Raw genomic sequence first — 19,704 nt, forward strand, 5'->3', positions numbered from 1 at the left:
ATAATATTTGAAACCACCGACGAAAGAGGATGAGGGTCCATTTTTACTCAAATTGTGGTTAAAGTTATTTTGGATTGTGAACATTTGGCAAAAAACATCAGCGTAACTGTTTCCAGGAAAAAAGACGAGATTAGAGGCATTTTAAATATATCTATGCAGGAAAAGAGGGATGAGGGTGTTATGGATGAAAGCTAAATAAATGAGGTTTCTCAAACTATTATTGGCTGCAGCTGTCCATTTCCTGTTGTTCTGGTTGCAACAGATGACTATTCTGGTTATGATTATTCCTGTAGTGTAGTGTAAATCTTGTTTGTGTGGTATATTTCTTTAGTGTCATTTTTTTACATGGACAATGAATTTAATGGCTGTTTCAGTCAATTTAAGCACTATAAAAGAAGGAAATTTTCTAGTCGAATGCCGTATGTTGGCAAGAAATTATTATTATGTACTTATAAGATTTGTGCTAGCCGTGAGTGTTTACATCTTTAATGTTTTTTTTATTATTGACTTTGATCATAGCAAAATTGTTTATAGAAAACTTTGTTTTCCTTATCTACTCTATTAAAAGAGTTTAATTCACTACTTTTTAAAAGTTGTGTCTTTGGAACTTCATCCTTTTCCCTCTGTGGTTTCTACAAAGCTACTTCATCATCACGAAGAGGAACTAAACCTAATGTTAAGGTATTATTTAAGATCGATGTTTTATGAAATATACTGCGCACATCATCTGACTTGATGACTATAGTAGCAGATCGACAACCTTCAACAGATCCAGAATCAGTAATAAAAATTCATTCACCGTATTTTTAAATCATACTTCGTAATTAATAATATGTGAAAACACAGAGGTATTATCTTTCCTGATTTAACAATTAGTCATATGAATTAATCACAAAATAACGCGTGTTTGTTGAAAAAATTGAAGGCTAAAATTCTCCAATTAACTTCAAAATTACGAATTTCCTTTCGAACAGGTAATTAGTTGTAATTTGTCATCCCGCACTATATTTATCAAAATGAAAAGATTAATGATACGGCTTGAAATTTTTTAAAAGCTTTCGAAAAAATTAATTTATTTTGTAACAGCTAGTCATCTCATGAAATTATAATTAGTACAAAGTAGAAAGCATTTCAGAAGAACGCAGGATTCTATTTAGGAGTAGTTTCACAGACATAGTTTCACTTCTTGCCTCTGATTTCTATATTTTTTTGATTTTATAACTGAAGGCAAAGAAGGCAGAAGCTGAAATTTCATTCTACACATTTTATAGCAGTTTTTGTGAGATTATGTGTTTTTCTGTTTGAAGTTCTTTCTAGCAAAGGCTGGTTTTAGCGAAAATAAATAATTTTAATTAAAATTCGAGAGATATATCCCATAAAAACTTTAAATCATTCAATCTATGATTCAAACTAATTTTTTAAGAGCTTCAATGATCTACGTAGAATTACCATATAGAAATTCTATTATAACATTTGTGTCTATTATACTACAACTCAGCTATTTAACATTGGGAGGCCGCTGAAGGTGTTTTATTTACTTTTACTTCATTTTTTCCTCAAGTAAGTTTATAACTATAATAACACGCGAGTGTTCTTTAAGTTTTGGAAGCAGACGCAACGCCTACGAGTTTCTATTTTCGATTTTGTCTTGATCTGACTTTTTTTGTAGACACCTTTCCACTACACTGCAAGAGCCATAATATACTAGAATATTATATGTTGAAAAACTGACTATATAAACCATAACTTTTAATAATGAAATAAAACTAATGTCTACTCGAATCAACTATTTATTACAGAAATATACAATATAAATAATAACATATCACTAAATTAGAATAAATTATACCAAAAACGCATCATAAGGTACCTGAGAAAATATCTTATCAGCGAAATTTCGCATAAGAATTAAGAGCTTCTTCTTCAGATGTGGTTTCATTTCTTTCAGTAATTCTTGTGAATTGCTATTTATAAATAAATTAAGTGCTGCCTCTAAAATCGACAAACACAATCATTGAATTATAAAATCATTAATTGATAATGCAGTTTTCAATAACTATCAATATCTATATGCATTGTAATATTTGTCTGATAAAGCTAAAGTAATCGATTTACATACTGAACACTCCACACCAACACACACAATTACACTGTCGCGCTTCGATAACCAAGTTATCTTCTCCAGATACTGAAGGTAAACTAAAACCTATTAACTTGACTTACCTGTTTTATACTAAATTTCCCCCCCAATGAACCTCCACCCGCGAAAATTAATTCCAGCAGGAGAACCTCCTTGGCGGGAATCTTCACATTCATTCCTTGACTACTAAACTATAGAGTGGACTGTAAGGGATTGGCCCCTTATCCCTATTTAAGCTACTCTTACATGTAGCAATTTCAATGCTCTCAAATGTATCCAATAATTTATTATTCGATACATTTTTTCACAATTTTACATTATTAATATTTATGTCATGATTATGAATGACAGCGTGATCGGCAATACTCGATTTTCCGGTGCGTCCATATTTTAAATGTGCTATGTGCTCTTTAAGCCGGAAAAAAACGTATCTCTTAGTTTGCCCAATATATTTCCCACAGATAATTTCATATTTACTAAATTTGGTATTTGGAAAAGAGTGCTATATAGGAAATTTGTTGTGGTGATTCTGATTGAAACCATTGAAATCACTAAAGGTAAGAGTAGCTTAAATAGAGACAAAGGACCAATTCCTTACATCCCACTCTATAGTTTAGTAGTCACGGAGTAAATGTGAAGAATTCTGCCGAGGAGGTTTTCCCGCTGGAATTAATTTTCGTGGAAGGAGGTTTATTAGTAGGAAAATTTAGTATAAAACAGGTAAGTCAAGTCATTAGGCTTTAGTTTACCTTTAGTCCCTGAAGATGATAACTTAGTTATGGAAACGCCCGTCAGACAGTGTAATTGTGAGTGTAGTGGTAGTGAAAACAGTTGGTTCAGTATGAATATCACCAGAAATTCCAAAATCAGTTTCTAATTTATATTTTCTTGAAATCGTAATAGTATTGCTGAAACTTACGTAGAACAGTGTTGCCATTATGTATACCATCAACTCCCATTTTAATCTCCTTCACATTGAAGTCCATCTTCATTTGTTGAACAATTAAGTATGTTCTTCCGTTAATATCTCGAGGAGATCCTCTTAAGTACACTTTGATTTTAACCCCCTCTAAAAATATTTTTTATACTGTACATCACAGGATCTATTAATCAAAATAAATATTCTCAATGAATATATACATGATAACCAATAATAAAAAATAAAATATGAAAACTCATAACTGTTACATTGTCGTCATAGAATGAAGCTATTTCCTTAAAAAAATGTAGTCGTTATTTTAACTTGTGATATTTCCTCGGTTTTTCGCTTATCCGAATGAGAAAGTTAGACTTCGTTCAACCTCCGGTCATTGTTAATTTTAGCTTGCAAGGACTCAAAGTGATACGACGTTCAAACACCAAGATGTGCCTACACTACACGGTTTACTTAATTTTGGTTTTCTTAAAAGTAAATCTTGTGGAAGTGAAGTTCTCCAGATCGTGGTTATAATAAGCGGGAGCGCATTTTGTAGCAGCAGTTACCACTTGAACGTCCATGTTACCAAGTCTGCGGATTCCAAAAGACTGAGCTCCTTAATTTTATTGTTAGTTTGTTAGACACTTAATCCAAGAGAGATTTTGACTTTCTATATTTACTGCTTAACTACAATGATACTAACCGTATTCGCCCCAGTAATTTCCTCCACCTGATGCTTGAATTAATATAAGAATTCCACTTGATTCATATTTTGCTTTTGCTGTTATTCTTGGTATAAACATCGTGAATTGGTATTGATGCGTATTTAAATCGGATCTGAAAATATGAATATGATAAGTTTTATATATGTCATAAACCAAAAGGAAACGTGGGTGATTACATTTAATGTCGAGGAATTATGATATTGATGGTAATACGAAAATAAATCCTGTCCGCATCCGTGCGTATTCTCTTTCAATGCAAAACTAAACATAAATAATGAGCATTTGAAATCCCCATTTCATTTACTGTAGCTTTATTATTAAAATGCCCAATGGTAACGTAGCAATATTCATAATTACTAGATATTGTGATAAATAATAAAGTTATTTAGGAAATTGATGACGAAAATGCTTTAGAAGCTGATAGTTGAGCAGTAGGTACTGGGACCTGAAAAAAATAGATTCAGATTCAAACATAGTTCATAAAATGCGGATTTAATTCACCTATAAAAAACTGGAAAGAGAAATTGAAAACATCAAAACGATTTGCTAGTATTGGGTTTAGAAAAAATATATCTAAACTCATGTCCCGATAATATGCGACAAAAGTTACTCTTATTAGAAAAAAAGACTTCTACTTGAATATGAAATGTTCTGATAAGTTGTCAGGAACTCTAAGAAACAATGAGACTACAAAAATTTATTCAATAGATTACACATCAAATTTGGGAAGCAACTATTTCCATAATTAGTGGCAATTTAAGGAGAGAACGAACGAGAATCTCAAAAAATTTCAAATTGAATTAAGGTACTTGAATTTAGAATTGTGGTTTCAATCTACACCGCATACTTAACTATTATAACTTCGTTGAAAAGTACCTAAGCTTAGATTGGTGGTTCTAGGACAACAACACATGCTTAATGACTAAAACTTGGTTAAAAACTATCTAAGTGTGCTTGTTTGCCGAATCTTTGTAAACGAATGCTTAGGGTGTAGGAAAACTGAAAAACAAAGACCATACCTTACAGCGGCAACACTTATATTACTAACACCAAAGGCTTCGATATCCCTAAATATAGCTCTGTAACCATCTGGTCCTGTTCCAAGTGCTAATTGTATTTGATCAATAATTATTGGTTCAGGATCATAAATATCCAATTCTGGAATTCCGTTCCTAAGATTGGCTATAAGAAAATTGGTTGATTGCTTCAAGCAAGTGTTTACATTAACATCGTCTTTATAACATTGCTTTATAAAATAAACTGTAACAGAATGGAAAGTTTGTGATTAGCTCCTATTTGTTACAACAGTTTTGTAAAAAAAGAGACATTAAGTAAATTTTTATGGTCATACGAGGTTTGTCACGCATTGGTGCTATACTTTTCATCATTCGGTGAGTAACGAACACGTTTCCAGCAATATTTTCGCTTCCTCACACACTTGTTCCATATTTTTAAACGTCTGTGTGTCAGAAGCTAGTGTTGCTCCGATGTAGGAAGAAACTTCGCAGGAAGGGTTGTAATTTAAAGATGCTGCTTGTGGATGTGGATATACACGGTGATAGTAAGAGGATTCATCACGTACAGTGTAGTGGTCTAGGGAAGTAGAACTGGTGTAGACAATACTGGAATCATACTTTTGAATGTGTAAGGGCTGACTGTATATGTACAGCCGGGATCACGAGAATATGCCTAACGGCTGCAGAATACGGGATTTTAAATCTTCCACATCTCTCAGGGGGTACCTTCACTCACAATGTTAAGGGAAGGATTAACCAGAGATGAGCCGAAACCCAGCTATGGTCAAGTCTAGGGCATGCTCAAGATGAAATACCGACAAAGTTTAGCTTTGAGAATATTAGAAATGAATAAAAATGGAATAGGAATACGGGTTCACAACTGAACTCTTTGAGAGCTTGCGCAACTCACCAAATATTTTAGAGCAGAAATATAAACATGCAATTGGAAGAAATTATCATATTGCCGATAGCTGAGGAGCTATTAGTGCTCCAAATCACAATTTTATGATTTCCAAACATGGAAATGTCTGGATAAGTTGAATCAGCTGGGTTACAAGAATAAAATTACCCTCTAATGGGTTACACGTCATGCTACGGTAAAGGGAAATGAAATAGCAGATAGGTATGCTAAAGTACAGTGAATATACCTTTTATGGGACCAGAACCCTTCTGTGGAATCGGCTACCGGACAATATAGCAAATGATAAGAAAATATAAGTAATCAGATACTGAGATAATCTACGGGGGCTGAAAAAGGCAAATATACTGCTGGGAATCTATAACCAAAAAGATCTATTTCATACTTCAACTCAAGTAAGTACAATTATTGGCAGGAGTCTTGTCGAGGCACGTGACAGACATTGGACACGTCAAGAGGATGTAACGTGCCAATTCAAATAAAACGAAATCTTAGATTACGTATTTGTAGATCATTGAACCTGATCGTATGAAATAGACCTTTGGCAACAAGTGCTATGCTACGCTCTCAGTGCCAAAGCAAGAAAAGGGAACCCAACAAATTCTTTAGGTTGCAGTATAGATGACACTCTGAATTATACATAGATAGATACGAAACAAAACTAAAGAAATATATAGTTTCTCTCATCATATATTGAAAATGTATTTTTTGGACCCTTATTATATATTGAATTTGATTATACTTTTTTAGTAAGTACCTGTAAAATACAAAAACTTTTTTAATGTCTCTAAAATAGTTTTCAGATCATTTCTCCAATTGGCTACTTAATTAAATAACGTATTCATAATAAAATTTAGATTAAATTAAATAAACACCTTGAAATTACAACATTGTTTGACTTTAGTATAAATTAAATTCATATGGAAGTCGATGTTCATCCTACGCTCGTACAAATCGAATGCCGAAATGAATAAAATTATTAATACAAGACAGTGTAGACTTAAATTGCACTTGGGTCATAGCCGGTACAAAAATCAATTACCTCTGAAATGAGTTTTCGGTTAACCCATTATGAATCAACGATTATTTATAGCAGTTACTGATTTTACTGTTAGACTTTTAATGAACTACAAATTTTACCTTTATTTTAACGGGTCTTTCTGCCAGTATTTTTAATAACTGAATATAAAGACACATAATTATGAATACATTCAACTTGGAATTTTCGATTGTTGTTATAATTTGTGTTTTCAATGTCCAAAATCAATCGGCATACCTTCGAAGAGTACATTTTTAGAATATATTCTTACATAGGTATATCTCTGAATTTGATTTATTTACAAAGCGTTTAAAAAGAACAAGAAAAGCAATAAAATTCGAAATTAATATCATAGGATAACATATATTTGGTGTATGTCGACGTTGTTAATTTGAAGTTAGTTCACAAAACGGTTATTATTTTCATGTGTTTCAATTTGTACATGAAACAATAGATTATTATCTGATTCATTTGTTTATACTGCAGACGTTGGAAGTTTCAGAATATATTTTACTTTATAAAAAAATAAATTACTTAAAATAACATATACTTACAATCGTTTGTTGTCACACAACAAATTAAAGCAAAAATTGCCAAAAAAAATGACCAATAATTCATAACTACAACACGAATGTTCACAAATTTGTCAAGATATCGAGAAACAGTTAGTGAAGACAGCGACTGACCTCCTTCAGGTAATGTGGCCGTGACCCTCACTCTTGAAGAAGGAAAATTCTTGATGGAGGGATTTAAGTAGATCATCAATCGAAGAGAAGTGGGAGAAATGGTGTATCAAATAATTAAAAGTTCTGAATTAGTTCTCAGTCCAACAATTATGAAGAATTTCATTTTTTTGTTACCTACCGGGTAACTCAATATATTATGAATTGTTTCCATTATAATTATGATCGATAAAAATGAATATGTGCTCCTATTTATATATGGGGCCTCTAACGATAAGATAAAATATTGTAAACAGACTGTCGTGGATAACAAAACTGAAGATTTAAACCATAATACCTAAGTACAATAGAACTATTATATTTTTTATTACCATCATTCTCTCTCACGTCGTTGGCAATATATTGAAAAATATAAATGAAAGTAATGAAAATGTAGTATCTGCCTCCTACCACAAGAGGGTTTTAGAACAATAAAGTCTAAAACGTTTGCAGCACGCATTCGATGTTGAGTCCTTCCCAAGAAACTGTTTCGCTGTTGTATCAAATTTGAAAAAGGACGGATATCGCTTGGTAATGAGACTTGCTTTGCAGTTATTGTTGGAAATATTGAGAGAGGGAGAGAAGTGATTAAAAAATCCAAAATCAAGCGATTGTGGCAGCTCGTAGTGTTGTGTTGCAACAGTAAATGCAGTTTCCAGATGGCACAGCGAGTAAGAATCGTGCGTTAAACGCTAGAAACGTTCAATAATGGTGAGCATCGTATTCTTCCAGTAACAGATGATGAAACATACATAAAATATGATATTCCTACACTCCAAGAGACCCGTGAATGGATTTACGAAGATTCACTAACATCAACAATTACGAAAAAGCAAAGGTTTGGCAAGAAGTTTTCATTTCAATTTTCATATTTTAGGACTTTCTGCATAAAACATTCACAGTTAATAATGAATCAATATCTATGTAGAGATGAAACTAACTGAAACATAATTCGTATATTACTTAAAATGAAACTCTCTAATAATTTAGAATTTGAATATTTTCCGTCTTGGAAAGGTACAGCTTAGGCTGATGTAGTGAGATCGGGCAGTGCCAATCGTGAAACATGATTCTTGAATAATGAATAAACTATAGATATGTTTAAAGTTGAAAAAAAGTGCCAAAGAAGTTCACTAAAGATTATTTTTGATCGATAAAGTCTTCTTTTGTTCCCCACCGCTTTATTCATTAATTTAATATCATGCAACCGGTTTTTCCTGAAAATTAAAAATGGGCTGAAAGTGAAACATCATTTTTCATACTGATAAAGCCATGCCAGAGTAGATATAAGCAATTCTGAAAGAAGCCGTTTAAAAATTTATCGTCATGAATAAGCCCATTGCTGACAGGAAGTTACCAGTCATGTTTGTTTTGACAAAACATTGAACGTCCTTTCGTAATTTAATAGCAAGTAATAATTATGATTTTGGAATGTGTGGAGCGATGGGTCAAATAAACAGTGGTGTTGTGCTATTTTTTTTTACAGGAACGCGTATATATAATTATATAGACAGGGCCGATCCTAGGTAGGCGGTCTCGCATCCCAAATTTAACGTGATAATCCTGGCGGCGACGTTTTTTTTTGTCCATTTCGGTATGGCAATAAACTATACCAGAGATGAGTAACGTACGGTCCGTGAGCCGCTTGCATTAAAATTTATGTATGAAATCTTAATTTTTTTAAAGTTTCTTATTTTTTTCTTCTAATGTTTATTATAAATAGAGTTTAATTCCCGTTGAACCGGTCCAAAAACCGTTTCACGTATTTGTTTCGGTTCGGTTCGAGTTCCGGTTCAGCAGAAAAAAAACGTTCCGGACTCCGGTTCACGGCTCGGAAAAACAAGTCGGTTCATTCCGGTTTTTGTTCCGATTCAGGTTCGGTTCAAACCCTTGTTTATAATAATACATATAAAAATTCGTCAAAAATTATAAAAAAAAAATCAGCAATTCTTTTTAATTTTTTTTAATACGTCAGCGAATTCTCGTTATCAGAAATTATCTTTAGTTCCGGAACGCGTTGCTGTCCAAAAAGGAAGTACCGGAACGACGTTCCGGAGCGTCCCGGCTCGACAACACGACTGCAAATAAATATACAATGTTGTGTATATCTTAAGCTCTTTATTGCAAATAACATCCTCAATATCACCATCCAAGTGATTTAAGTTAATATTAGGAATATTTATTATAATTCATTTTGGATCTGGTAAAAATTACAAAGCTTGATACTAATTTAATTTAAAAAATAATACACCCTACTTATTTACAATATAGTTGCTTGATAAAAGCAAATTTATCCATTTTTAAAAAATACTTATGCCTCCTTCTTTGGTACATAGAAAGTTGTTAGAGGAACGTTCGACAATAACGTGTTGGCTATATTCAGGAACAATACCGAAAGCTTCTGTTTTAGCTGTGGCAACATTACATTGAATACTTCCTTTCCGTTTTGGCGGAGGAATAGGTTGATGGCTTGAGCTACAATGAAAATTGATAAAATTACTTAAAATGAGGTGAATAGACTAGTTCTGTTCTAACAAAGTGATTTCAAGAATTTCACATTATTGTTACCACTTTTTTCAATTGGCTATGACTTAAAATTTATATTTTTGATTATATTCTGTTTCTAGTGAGTCTATTCGTTGGATCTAATAAGACTGTTGCATTGATTGGTTCGAATAATCTTTCAAATGTGTTCCAATTATCATTTTATGGCTGCTTCGTAAGTATATATAGCAACTGGAAACGGAAATGACTAAGAATTACCACCCCGGTACAAAGATCGTTTTCTGACTGTATCTATTTGCGTAAGTATAGCCACGTCGTCCTTCTGAATACTTATAGTATTTCGGTTTGAGATGCAATCACAGTACTTCTGTGAGATAATTCGAGTTTGGATGGCTTTGCGTGTTTCTGTATGGATTCTTACTTGAATGCCCTCGAACACCATTGCAGAAAATGCATACGTTCAAAGGTTGAACATTTATTATTTGGGGAGGAAATTGTTTTGATAGTCATACAGAACTGTTAGCGCTTAATGAAAACTGCACAAAATTATGTCAAAGAAGTTGGTGAGAAGTTTGGTTTGTGCTATAATTAGACAAACTTTCCTCTTTTTAGACGATAAAACTCGACTATCTACGTGCAAGAACAGTGGAAGATGCTTTGGTATCCATACTTAGACCACACTTAGAGCCAATATGAAGTATGTCAAATTCCTATTAAGTACCCCGATAAATACTCCAATAACTTCAATAGCTTTTACTCAATGTTTGAAAATCAATCGATTCATCAATTTTAATAACTCTACTGCTGAGGAGTTTTTTGCTTGTAATTGATGCTAGAGAGAAACATACTCGTTATTAATTTCTGTTTTGTAGAGAAGTTTCTATAGTCGACAAAAGATTACTTTTTGATAAATAGTACAGTATGAATCTATGTAAAATAAATCTATGTAATTCATAAAGTATTTGAGTAACGTAACAGATATATGATGTATCAATGATAACTCAGCCGGATAGGTCCTGAATCGTGCTAATATCGTGATAGAAACGGTTAAAAATGGAAGTTCTTATTCTTTCTCCCGTCGCCTGCAAGCTTCGTTGGCGATTAAGCTCTTGCATGTACAAGTATGTTCTCAAAGTATTCATGATGAAGAGCTTGTATAGCAGCGCGTGATGAGAGATACAAGAGTTGATCCCACGATACGACAAGTGTCGAATTTCTAATGGTGACTATGATAAAAGCAGCTGAAACATTGATGAACTCGCTGTGGAGGCGATAACCACCGCGGAGCGCTGTGCGAGGTAATATTAGGTGGGCCATTCTTCGGAAAACTTATTATTAAAATTATGCACTTCAAGCCTATCTAGAGTACTTTTGTCAGTGTTATATCTCTATCTACAACTGCTTCTCTCGTCGCCCGCGAGGTTCGGTTACTGGTTGAGCTCTTGGATGTACAGGCATGTTGTGAAGGTATCCATGATGACCAGCTTGTACGGCAGCACGTGATGAGGGATACAAAAGTTGATCCAACGATATGACAAGTATCGCAATTCTATGGCGGCTATGTTAAAAACAGCTGGAACATTGCTGTACTCGCAGTGGCGGCGCTAACCACCGCCGAAACCTGTGAGAGATGATATTAGAGGGGCCCTTCTCCGGAAAATTTTGAAAATTTGGATGATCAATTGAAATTCTACACTTTATACTACCATATCTCTATATGATTTTTCAGAGCATTACGTACAAACTCTTCATATTCTGCTAATGCTCGAAAGTATACATGGTTCCATGAACACTAGTTTCCCGAGTGTCTATGTTTCTTTCGCCTGAACCCCAATTTGGAGAAAAGAGGAGTAGAAGCTTACCAATAAAATCACTAATACATCTGCTATTTAAACTCCTTTTAAATAACATTAATTTAACAGAATTAAAATGTTTCTTCATTATATAGAAAAATTTGGTTTGTTGCATATTTGCTGCGAGATTGGATTTTTTATGAGCATATATGTCACGCAAGAAGACTGGTGTTGTGATCAAATACTTAGATAATAATAGAAATGCTCGAAATATGAACGTATAAATTACTTGAGAGGCCCCAAATTACTTCAGGATGTGATGTGTCTGTCGAGGAGAAGTAGCATAGCAGTTTTATGATTTTAAAAGTTTGATTTCATGTTTCCAAACTTATAATATAAAATATTAGATAAAACCTCCACAGCTTTCTTGAAAATACTGACAGATTGATAGCCTGGAAAGCGTGGTGTACTGTGCCGTCGCACTGCTCACACATGCCTGGCCTCAACTGTGTATTCGTTGCCAATAAACATATTCCTGTAAGTGTGAACTGCTTTCTTTTAATTGGGAAATAAATTTTATGGATCTGCTTTGTACATACCAAGATTGCTTGAAGACTTTAATAATATAACCTAGTATTTTTATTATGATTCAGCTTCATATCATATGAACATCTAAAAATATATTTTCTCACAATTGCAGCTAATGCGGATAAAAATAGTGAACTTTTGGGATGGAATAACTTTTATATCTTTTTGCAAACGTATGTAATTGATAATAGAATCTGGCACAAGCTATCTCCATGAATGGAATGGACAACCAGTTCATGGATGTTTTATATAGTCGGACTACATATGCAAGATACATCATGAAAGATTATGGTTGGATTGGAGTGAAGCATTTTAAACATATGTGACCTCTGCAAGAAACATTCTAAGAGTCTTACTAGTCAACAATATATTGTAATAAGTAAACAATTAATAATGTCTCATAGACGTTTACCATTATATAATTTTATACTTACTCAATATCATATTGTTTCTATATAAATTTTTAACTTGTAGGTTAAGATCTTTAACATCTAGCTCCATTTTCAATGTATCGACATGTAAATACTTCAAACCATTTTTTTCTTGGACACTTGCTGTTCCTCGTATCATAGCCGAAATGTCATCTGAAAATAAAAGTATTTCGAGATATTTTAATAAAAGTTAAATTGAATAAGTAGAAGGTTATATGTAATGTGATCATACATGCCGTTATGGACGCGACAGTTCTGCTTTTAGGGTAACTATCCCTAGCCAGGTTAAAATTGTCTCGCTGTTGAAAATGTTACCCGGCCACAACTCTCAATTCAACACAAGAATTTTAATGAGAGTTGGTATAGAAAATAATGAATTTGCTGATTGCACTCAAGAGTTTATTAGCAGCAGTAGTAGTTTTCACTTATTTGAGAGAAAAAATCTATAGTTAGTATTCTGCTACAATCCGGTGGTTACTAGTATGCATCTATCCCTTTGGATATGCTAAATTTTTTGATAATAGTATTCTGTCCTCTATAAACAAAATTGGTGAAACGTCGAAAATTCTTTACACAATTTTTGAAGAGATATCTCGCTCTGATAGAAAAAGTAATCAGTCACATAATAACTAACAAAATTCATATGCTAACCTAACCCAAAATAAGGTGATTGTTGAATCTCATACCTAATTTTCCATTGAATGTTCCATTCCCACTCGCTGGTAAAATAATGAGCACGCCACTACTTTCATAACTTGAATCGATGGTTAGTTGAGGTATTTGTATTTTAGCTTCGAAAGGTTCATTATTGCTACTTAATCTGAAAATCGATTATTTCATTGTTATTATGAAGCTATGTACCTTACACCGTACATAGACTACTACACCAACGAGAAGGTCGCAATACATCTAGAAAATCTAATACCAAATGGTCCAACACGATTTTAGATTTCCCTGGTTACAAAAAATCTAAAATCGTTTTCAATAGTTTTGTGATTGGGTGCGATTCTTTTAATGGAAAGGAAAATGATTTTAATCGTTTGAAAAAAGCCAGATCTATTATTTATCGTTAAACAAAAATTAGAAACTAAAACTAATGTTTTGATAAATGAAATGCAAAAATGAATTTTCGTTTTTAAGAAAACTAATTGAAGATCCCAACTAGTTATATTTAGTCGTAATATCGTAATAGATCCTTTGCTACTTCCTATTGCTGGAGAAAATAGAAGAAGTTCAAATCAGTGTTAATTATTAAAATTATATAGATAAGATCTTCGAACCAGAATTATATCTAGATCATTAAGCGTAAAAAGTTCAAACATTATAACAAAAATGTTGTTTGGTTTTTTACTAAAAATTCTTCCTTTTTAAGATATTATAGTTTTCATATTTAAAGTTTGTTATAACTTAATAGTATAATAATAATAAAATATAAAAGTTTTCTAGCTACTAGTCATAAATTCGTCATATAATTTAAAAATAGTGACCATACAGACTCAAAATATTATGTTGAGGGATAACCATAATTAAATCTTTATAAGCAGTTAGTCCTATCCGATCTTTGACATTGTTAACACGTACTTCCAAACCTCTATTTAAAATAGAAGATAATCTTCCAATAATTAAATGCTCTAATTAATTAACAAATACACCGTTACCTAATCCATAATCCTAACAGTATTTTTGAATTTTCAAAAAAAGAACCTTTAACTTTAAAGAAAGTTTTGATTCCAGAAACTGTTGTTTATGATATTAAGATGAAGTAAATTGGAAAATTTAAAACAAATATGGTATAAACTTAACACTTTCCAGCTTTATATAATAGATAAAAGAGAGAATAGAATAAAAACTCAAGTCACCACGTTTTGAGAGTGATATCTCAGAAAGGGAAGGGCTGAGGAAATTTTGTTATAGGAAAGACTCATCTTGATTTCATACGAGCAATCACCTCCTGAATTTAGTCGCATGAATTTAGAAAGCTTAGAAAAATTAATATAAACAAAGTATTTGTATTTTTTATTAGTTATACTTTTATGTCGCAATATTGTTTTGTACGTGTATAAAAAGGGTTGCAGAGAAAGAAATTTACGAGAATTTAAACATCATTTTAGTTTAGAACGTCGAAGAAAGCTTGAGAAAATTTTATTAAGTAGCAATCGTCTATTTTATTGAAAAATTGACTGAAATCAAAAATCACAATAGCAATTAATTTTCTAAAAAGTTCAGATTGAAATATATTTTTTTTATATTTTTCAATTTACTTTAAGTACCCCTCAAATATTTAGTTTATTGGCGAATTCGTGCGGTGCGCGCAACTTGACACTGGCGCGCGGAGTCCTTTTTAGGGTTGAACTCAAATTATTAATAATGGAGGTACAATTCCAGGAATCAAACATTTTTCTAAGCAAATTTCCTTCTTTTTAAGCATCTTTTAATAGAAGTTAAAAAATATTTATACTTAGTTATAAGAGAAATACCAAACACTATTTTTGGAATCGTTTAATTTGCAATATTTCTTGGTAATTTACAATGAAAATTGCTGTGGATAATAGAAGAAGTAGTAGTTCAGGTAACTTCATGGTACAAGTCGTGAACAATTAATTGCTAAACAAAAAAAATATTCTAAGCATATTTTAAGCAAATGATAGCGAGAAACATGTGTAACGAATATGACTTACTTGCTAAGTTTACCGATATTACTTGTTAATAATTTACAATAAGAATAGGAACAAGGTTTCTAATGTTGAGTGTATTAGGACAAATAATAACAAAAGAGTATATAAATGTAATTAGTGGCAAGTGTGTATGAGTCGCCAATGTGTGTGCAATTAACTTTATCTGTAAATATTAAAAAAAAAAAACATGGCAATTTACGTTCACAAATGTGGGTTACGTTCTACAAGACAAGATTATATTGAAGTGATCCTTGAACCATTTTCTGATACATTTTAAAACAACAATCGTCATACAAAGTATAATGCTATTGAGCTTTAACGTATTATTACGGTAAATATTCGTAAACAATGGGCTAGTATTTGTTTATTGTCTTTTTTCTATGTTCTAATCGATGTTTCGCATCAAAGCACTTTAGATTTAAAACTACTGCGATTTATCAAATATTATCTTGATATTTTACTTTCCGTTAAAGATGAAGAATTATTACTTATTAAAAGTTATTCAGAATATTACTAAAAGTATCGGGCGTGCGCCAACCCGTGCCCCATAAATTGTGCCAGCTCATTATCGTGGTTGTCATGAAGAGTATTACAGAGTATTTCAGTAAAAAAATATTTTTTACATTCTAAACACATAACAAAAAGTACGTTGGATAACATTTCCAAGTGCCATCCATGTAAAATGTTTGATTAAGTACCAAATTCTAGGTAATAATCTTAATGAATCCGTCACGAGTAATATGTACTCGGACCTTTTGTTTACCTGAAATATACCCGTCCCGAGTTGGCGCAACCTTATCTCAACGGATTAAAAATCGTCACCGATTATTTTGCTCTATACAGGAAATGACTATTTGGAAACGGTGCCAGTAGCATGAAGAAAGTAGCTGTAGAGCTTAACTTGGGATACCCCCAAATTAACCTCGTTAAGCATGAAACTAGTAGAATTTTTTAGACATGAGCTCATTAGTTTTTGTCATATTTATATCAACTATTAAGTAATGAACATTAATAATTGTAAATTCTTACTTCAAATTTTCAACTGTAAATTGACTGGCACCAAAGACATCAATGTTTTTCAGAGAAACTTTGTAGCCTTGAGGTCCTGTAGTTAAGGACAACGTTAGTTCATCCATTTTGAACGGTTCCACCGACGGCAACTCAATTTCTGCAATTCCCTTTTGTAAATAAGGTCGCAGATGATGGATAGCTTTTTTGAAGCACTGTATTACTTCTGGATCTCCTTCGTAACACTGTTTTATGTATGGTGCTAAAAATGATGATGATTAAAAACATTTCATAATTCGAGAGCTATACAGAAAGTAGAGAACATTTTGGAAATGGAAATATGAAATAGATTCAAAAAAAATATGCAAATCCTGCAAAACGGAGACTATTTGTTTGTTGTTTTCCTGTATGGCCTTGAGGCCATTGTCAATGTGCAATTTGTGCTTTTTTAGTGAGTATGACTAGTGTATTGTATGCATCTGTTGAATCAGATACTGAGGATAGAAACAGACAGTATTTACACGCCTAAACTGTAGAATTACAATAAAGCGATAAAGAAACCACATCGCAAAACTGGATGAAGACGATCCATATCCCGCGTGACGTCGTAGCCATTTGGATGCCTTCTTCTTCTTTTTATACCTTCTCCTTCCTTCTGTACTATTCTTACAATACCAAAAACTTTTAATATCTAAATATATGAATTAATATTGGCTGATTTATAATCACACCAAAATGACTAACTAAAGCTACAATTTGTGCATTGAATTCGTACAACTTTTTTTCAAGAGGATACAGAATCCAAGTAGCGGATTTCACCAAGAGAGATGATGGATGTGTGGGACTCCCGTAGCCTACCCACTTAGTCGCCATTTTCTGTCATCTCCGTCTAATCAGAAACTCTTGTGATATTACGTAAAAAGGTTTGTGGATCTGTCCGTGTATGTTGTTTGTTACGTTTCTATGATATTGTCATACCAAGAAGCCGTCTTTATTCATGGTTTATGTTGATGGCAGTCTTCTCTACTTACTCTTTCAAACCCCTCCAGTGGTTATACACGAATACCGTGTGTGTATAGGGCTTTATCTGAGTCGTGTTCAGAGTACTTACATTCAGGTGTTTGTACTTTTTTATTTTTGTGGAGGTCAAAAGCTGGGTTATGTAGAATTTCCCCTCTCCAAACTTTGTTTCGGTCCACAGTCTAAGGTCTGTTATTAGTCGTCACGTCCATTCACCTAATTTTTCTTCTGTCCACCGTTGTTGTCTGTATTGTACCAATGCGTTCGATGATTATCTGAGCTGCTTCTGAATATACTCTAACGCTCTAAAGCCAGAAGATCCAAGGGTTAACATCCGCAACCACTAAGTGTACCTTGTCTATGTACCATCGTCTTAGCTTTGCAGTATTTCTCTATTCTCAGACCATATGACCAGACCTCCGCCCCATACAGAAGAATTGAGTGAGTCGACGCCATCAGCAGCTTTCGTTTCTCGGGCCGTGGTCCACTAATATTTACCTTTAAATGGCTCAAAATATTGTCCTCTCGGCCGCCTTTTTAGCTGTCTTCCGTATCTGGGGCAATAAAGACATCTTCTTATGTAAGACTAAAAGAAAGCTCTAAAATTTGAATAGTTTCTTTTACAACGTACAACTTACTGCGCTAGAAAATAATTTTCGTTCATCAAAACTCTAGTGTTGGTAATAAGAAGGTACACAGTATTTGATTATTTTTGTTCTTTACGGTGGTTATTTCAATGTATATAAAAAAGAAGATTTAATTTCAATGTTAGCTCTTCATTTTATTTAAGAAATTTCTTTTTGTTCAATAATTTGACTTGAGTCTATCGTCGTTGGATTTAAATGTTATAATTGATTGAAGTGATTATTCATTTGACCTTGTAACACAATCAGTATATTTTCAAATATTCGAATTTAATTGAAATCATTCTCATATGACTTAAGCACGCTAATAGTGCCTATAACATCACCGAGGTTCAAAAAAACATCCGCGCACATGTCTAGTACATGCTGAAACTAACTAATCATCGGAAGTTCTTCAATCACACTTCTGTTCTTCTGTTTCCTAAAACCAAGGACTAGAACAGCTATAAAAATACGATTCTCTGAGTATATTCATGAAAGAATAGGGGAAGATTAAGAAAGAGATAACACATAGGATGGGACTCTTTGTAATACCCGAGGTCCAAATTTTTGGGGTACAAGAAGTTGATAATAACACACAGCAACAACCCGTAGACTCTAACAAAACAAAGTAAAATAGTTACCACTTGAATTGAATTGAGAAAACAAGTGAACTGAATTATCTAGGGTATATTTGGTATCAAATTAAACCAATTTTTCAATACCCTAGAATTCAGATATATTATTTGATATCTTTAGTTAATAACCTACAATTCTTCGACATTATCCTTTGAAACAATTACTCATAAGCCTATTGTTTTAACTCATTGTGAACACTTTTCAATTTAGTCACGTGTGAAATTAAGTGAACTGGTGACAGTTACTGCAATATATCCTTCAAATTTAATTGGAATGTTATATATTCGTTTTGAATAATATATCAAAATGAATATTGAATACTTTTCAGATACCCAATCAGTATGTTACAATAATAATTAGTGGTTTCAAATTATGTTTGTTTGAATAATTATTACTAAACTGGAATTTCTTGATCCGTTGATGTTGCTACACAAATACCACAATTACACTTTCCGATACGTGTTCTCTAAACACCTGCCCTATCAAAAGAAATATAAATGTATGATAGTCTGAACAAATGTCTCCGAACAAAAATTATTCCATTGAAAATCTTCGGTTAATAAAAACGTTATAAGTTTTCCTGTATAGATATTCAATAGGGATGGAAACTGTAGCAGTTACTGACTCAAATTTTCTTCAATGTAGAAGGTAAGAAATCAGCGTTCATTGACTCCAATATGTTTTAAGATATTAGAAAGATGCAAACAACATAACACTTGTTTTGTTTTCCATATCACACAAGATATTTTCGGGAAAGCTATGCGCCAAAATAATCCTATGACAATTACTTAATGATGCATAGACGGAGTCGGATATGAAAAGGTGTTTCATTGAAATTTAATGCGATATCAAAGTATGCATTTAAACCAAAATGATTAATTATATTCAGCAATAACAAATCACATAGGATGAATAGCACCGTAATGATGTTTTGTTACCATCTCG

At 32.7% G+C, this 19,704-nt stretch overlaps 2 protein-coding genes across 2 annotated transcripts in view; both read right to left on the reverse strand.

Annotated features, from left to right (window-relative positions):
- The window catches only part of LOC130899621 (uncharacterized), a 35,840-nt gene that overhangs the window by 8,214 nt on the left and 7,922 nt on the right, over positions 1–19,704 (reverse strand). Inside the window, exons 2-8 of the mRNA XM_057809689.1 lie at positions 16,499–16,739; positions 13,481–13,614; positions 12,798–12,947; positions 9,795–9,952; positions 4,801–5,027; positions 3,760–3,893; positions 3,060–3,209 (exon numbers count right to left, since the gene is read on the reverse strand). Of these exons, the coding sequence (XP_057665672.1) occupies positions 3,060–3,209; positions 3,760–3,893; positions 4,801–5,027; positions 9,795–9,952; positions 12,798–12,947; positions 13,481–13,614; positions 16,499–16,739 (1,194 nt within the window). The remainder of the gene's footprint in view (positions 1–3,059; positions 3,210–3,759; positions 3,894–4,800; positions 5,028–9,794; positions 9,953–12,797; positions 12,948–13,480; positions 13,615–16,498; positions 16,740–19,704) is intronic.
- Positions 1,775–3,949, reverse strand: LOC130899452 (protein takeout). The gene is made up of 3 exons (XM_057809392.1): positions 3,760–3,949; positions 3,060–3,209; positions 1,775–1,992 (listed from the first exon to the last, which is right to left on the reverse strand). The coding sequence occupies exons 1-3, from the start codon at positions 3,857–3,859 to the stop codon at positions 1,844–1,846; spliced, it is 399 nt and encodes a 132-aa protein (XP_057665375.1). The 5' UTR covers positions 3,860–3,949; the 3' UTR covers positions 1,775–1,843.

Source organism: Diorhabda carinulata, chromosome 11, assembly GCF_026250575.1.
Source record: "Diorhabda carinulata isolate Delta chromosome 11, icDioCari1.1, whole genome shotgun sequence".
Classification (NCBI taxonomy): domain Eukaryota; kingdom Metazoa; phylum Arthropoda; class Insecta; order Coleoptera; family Chrysomelidae; genus Diorhabda; species Diorhabda carinulata.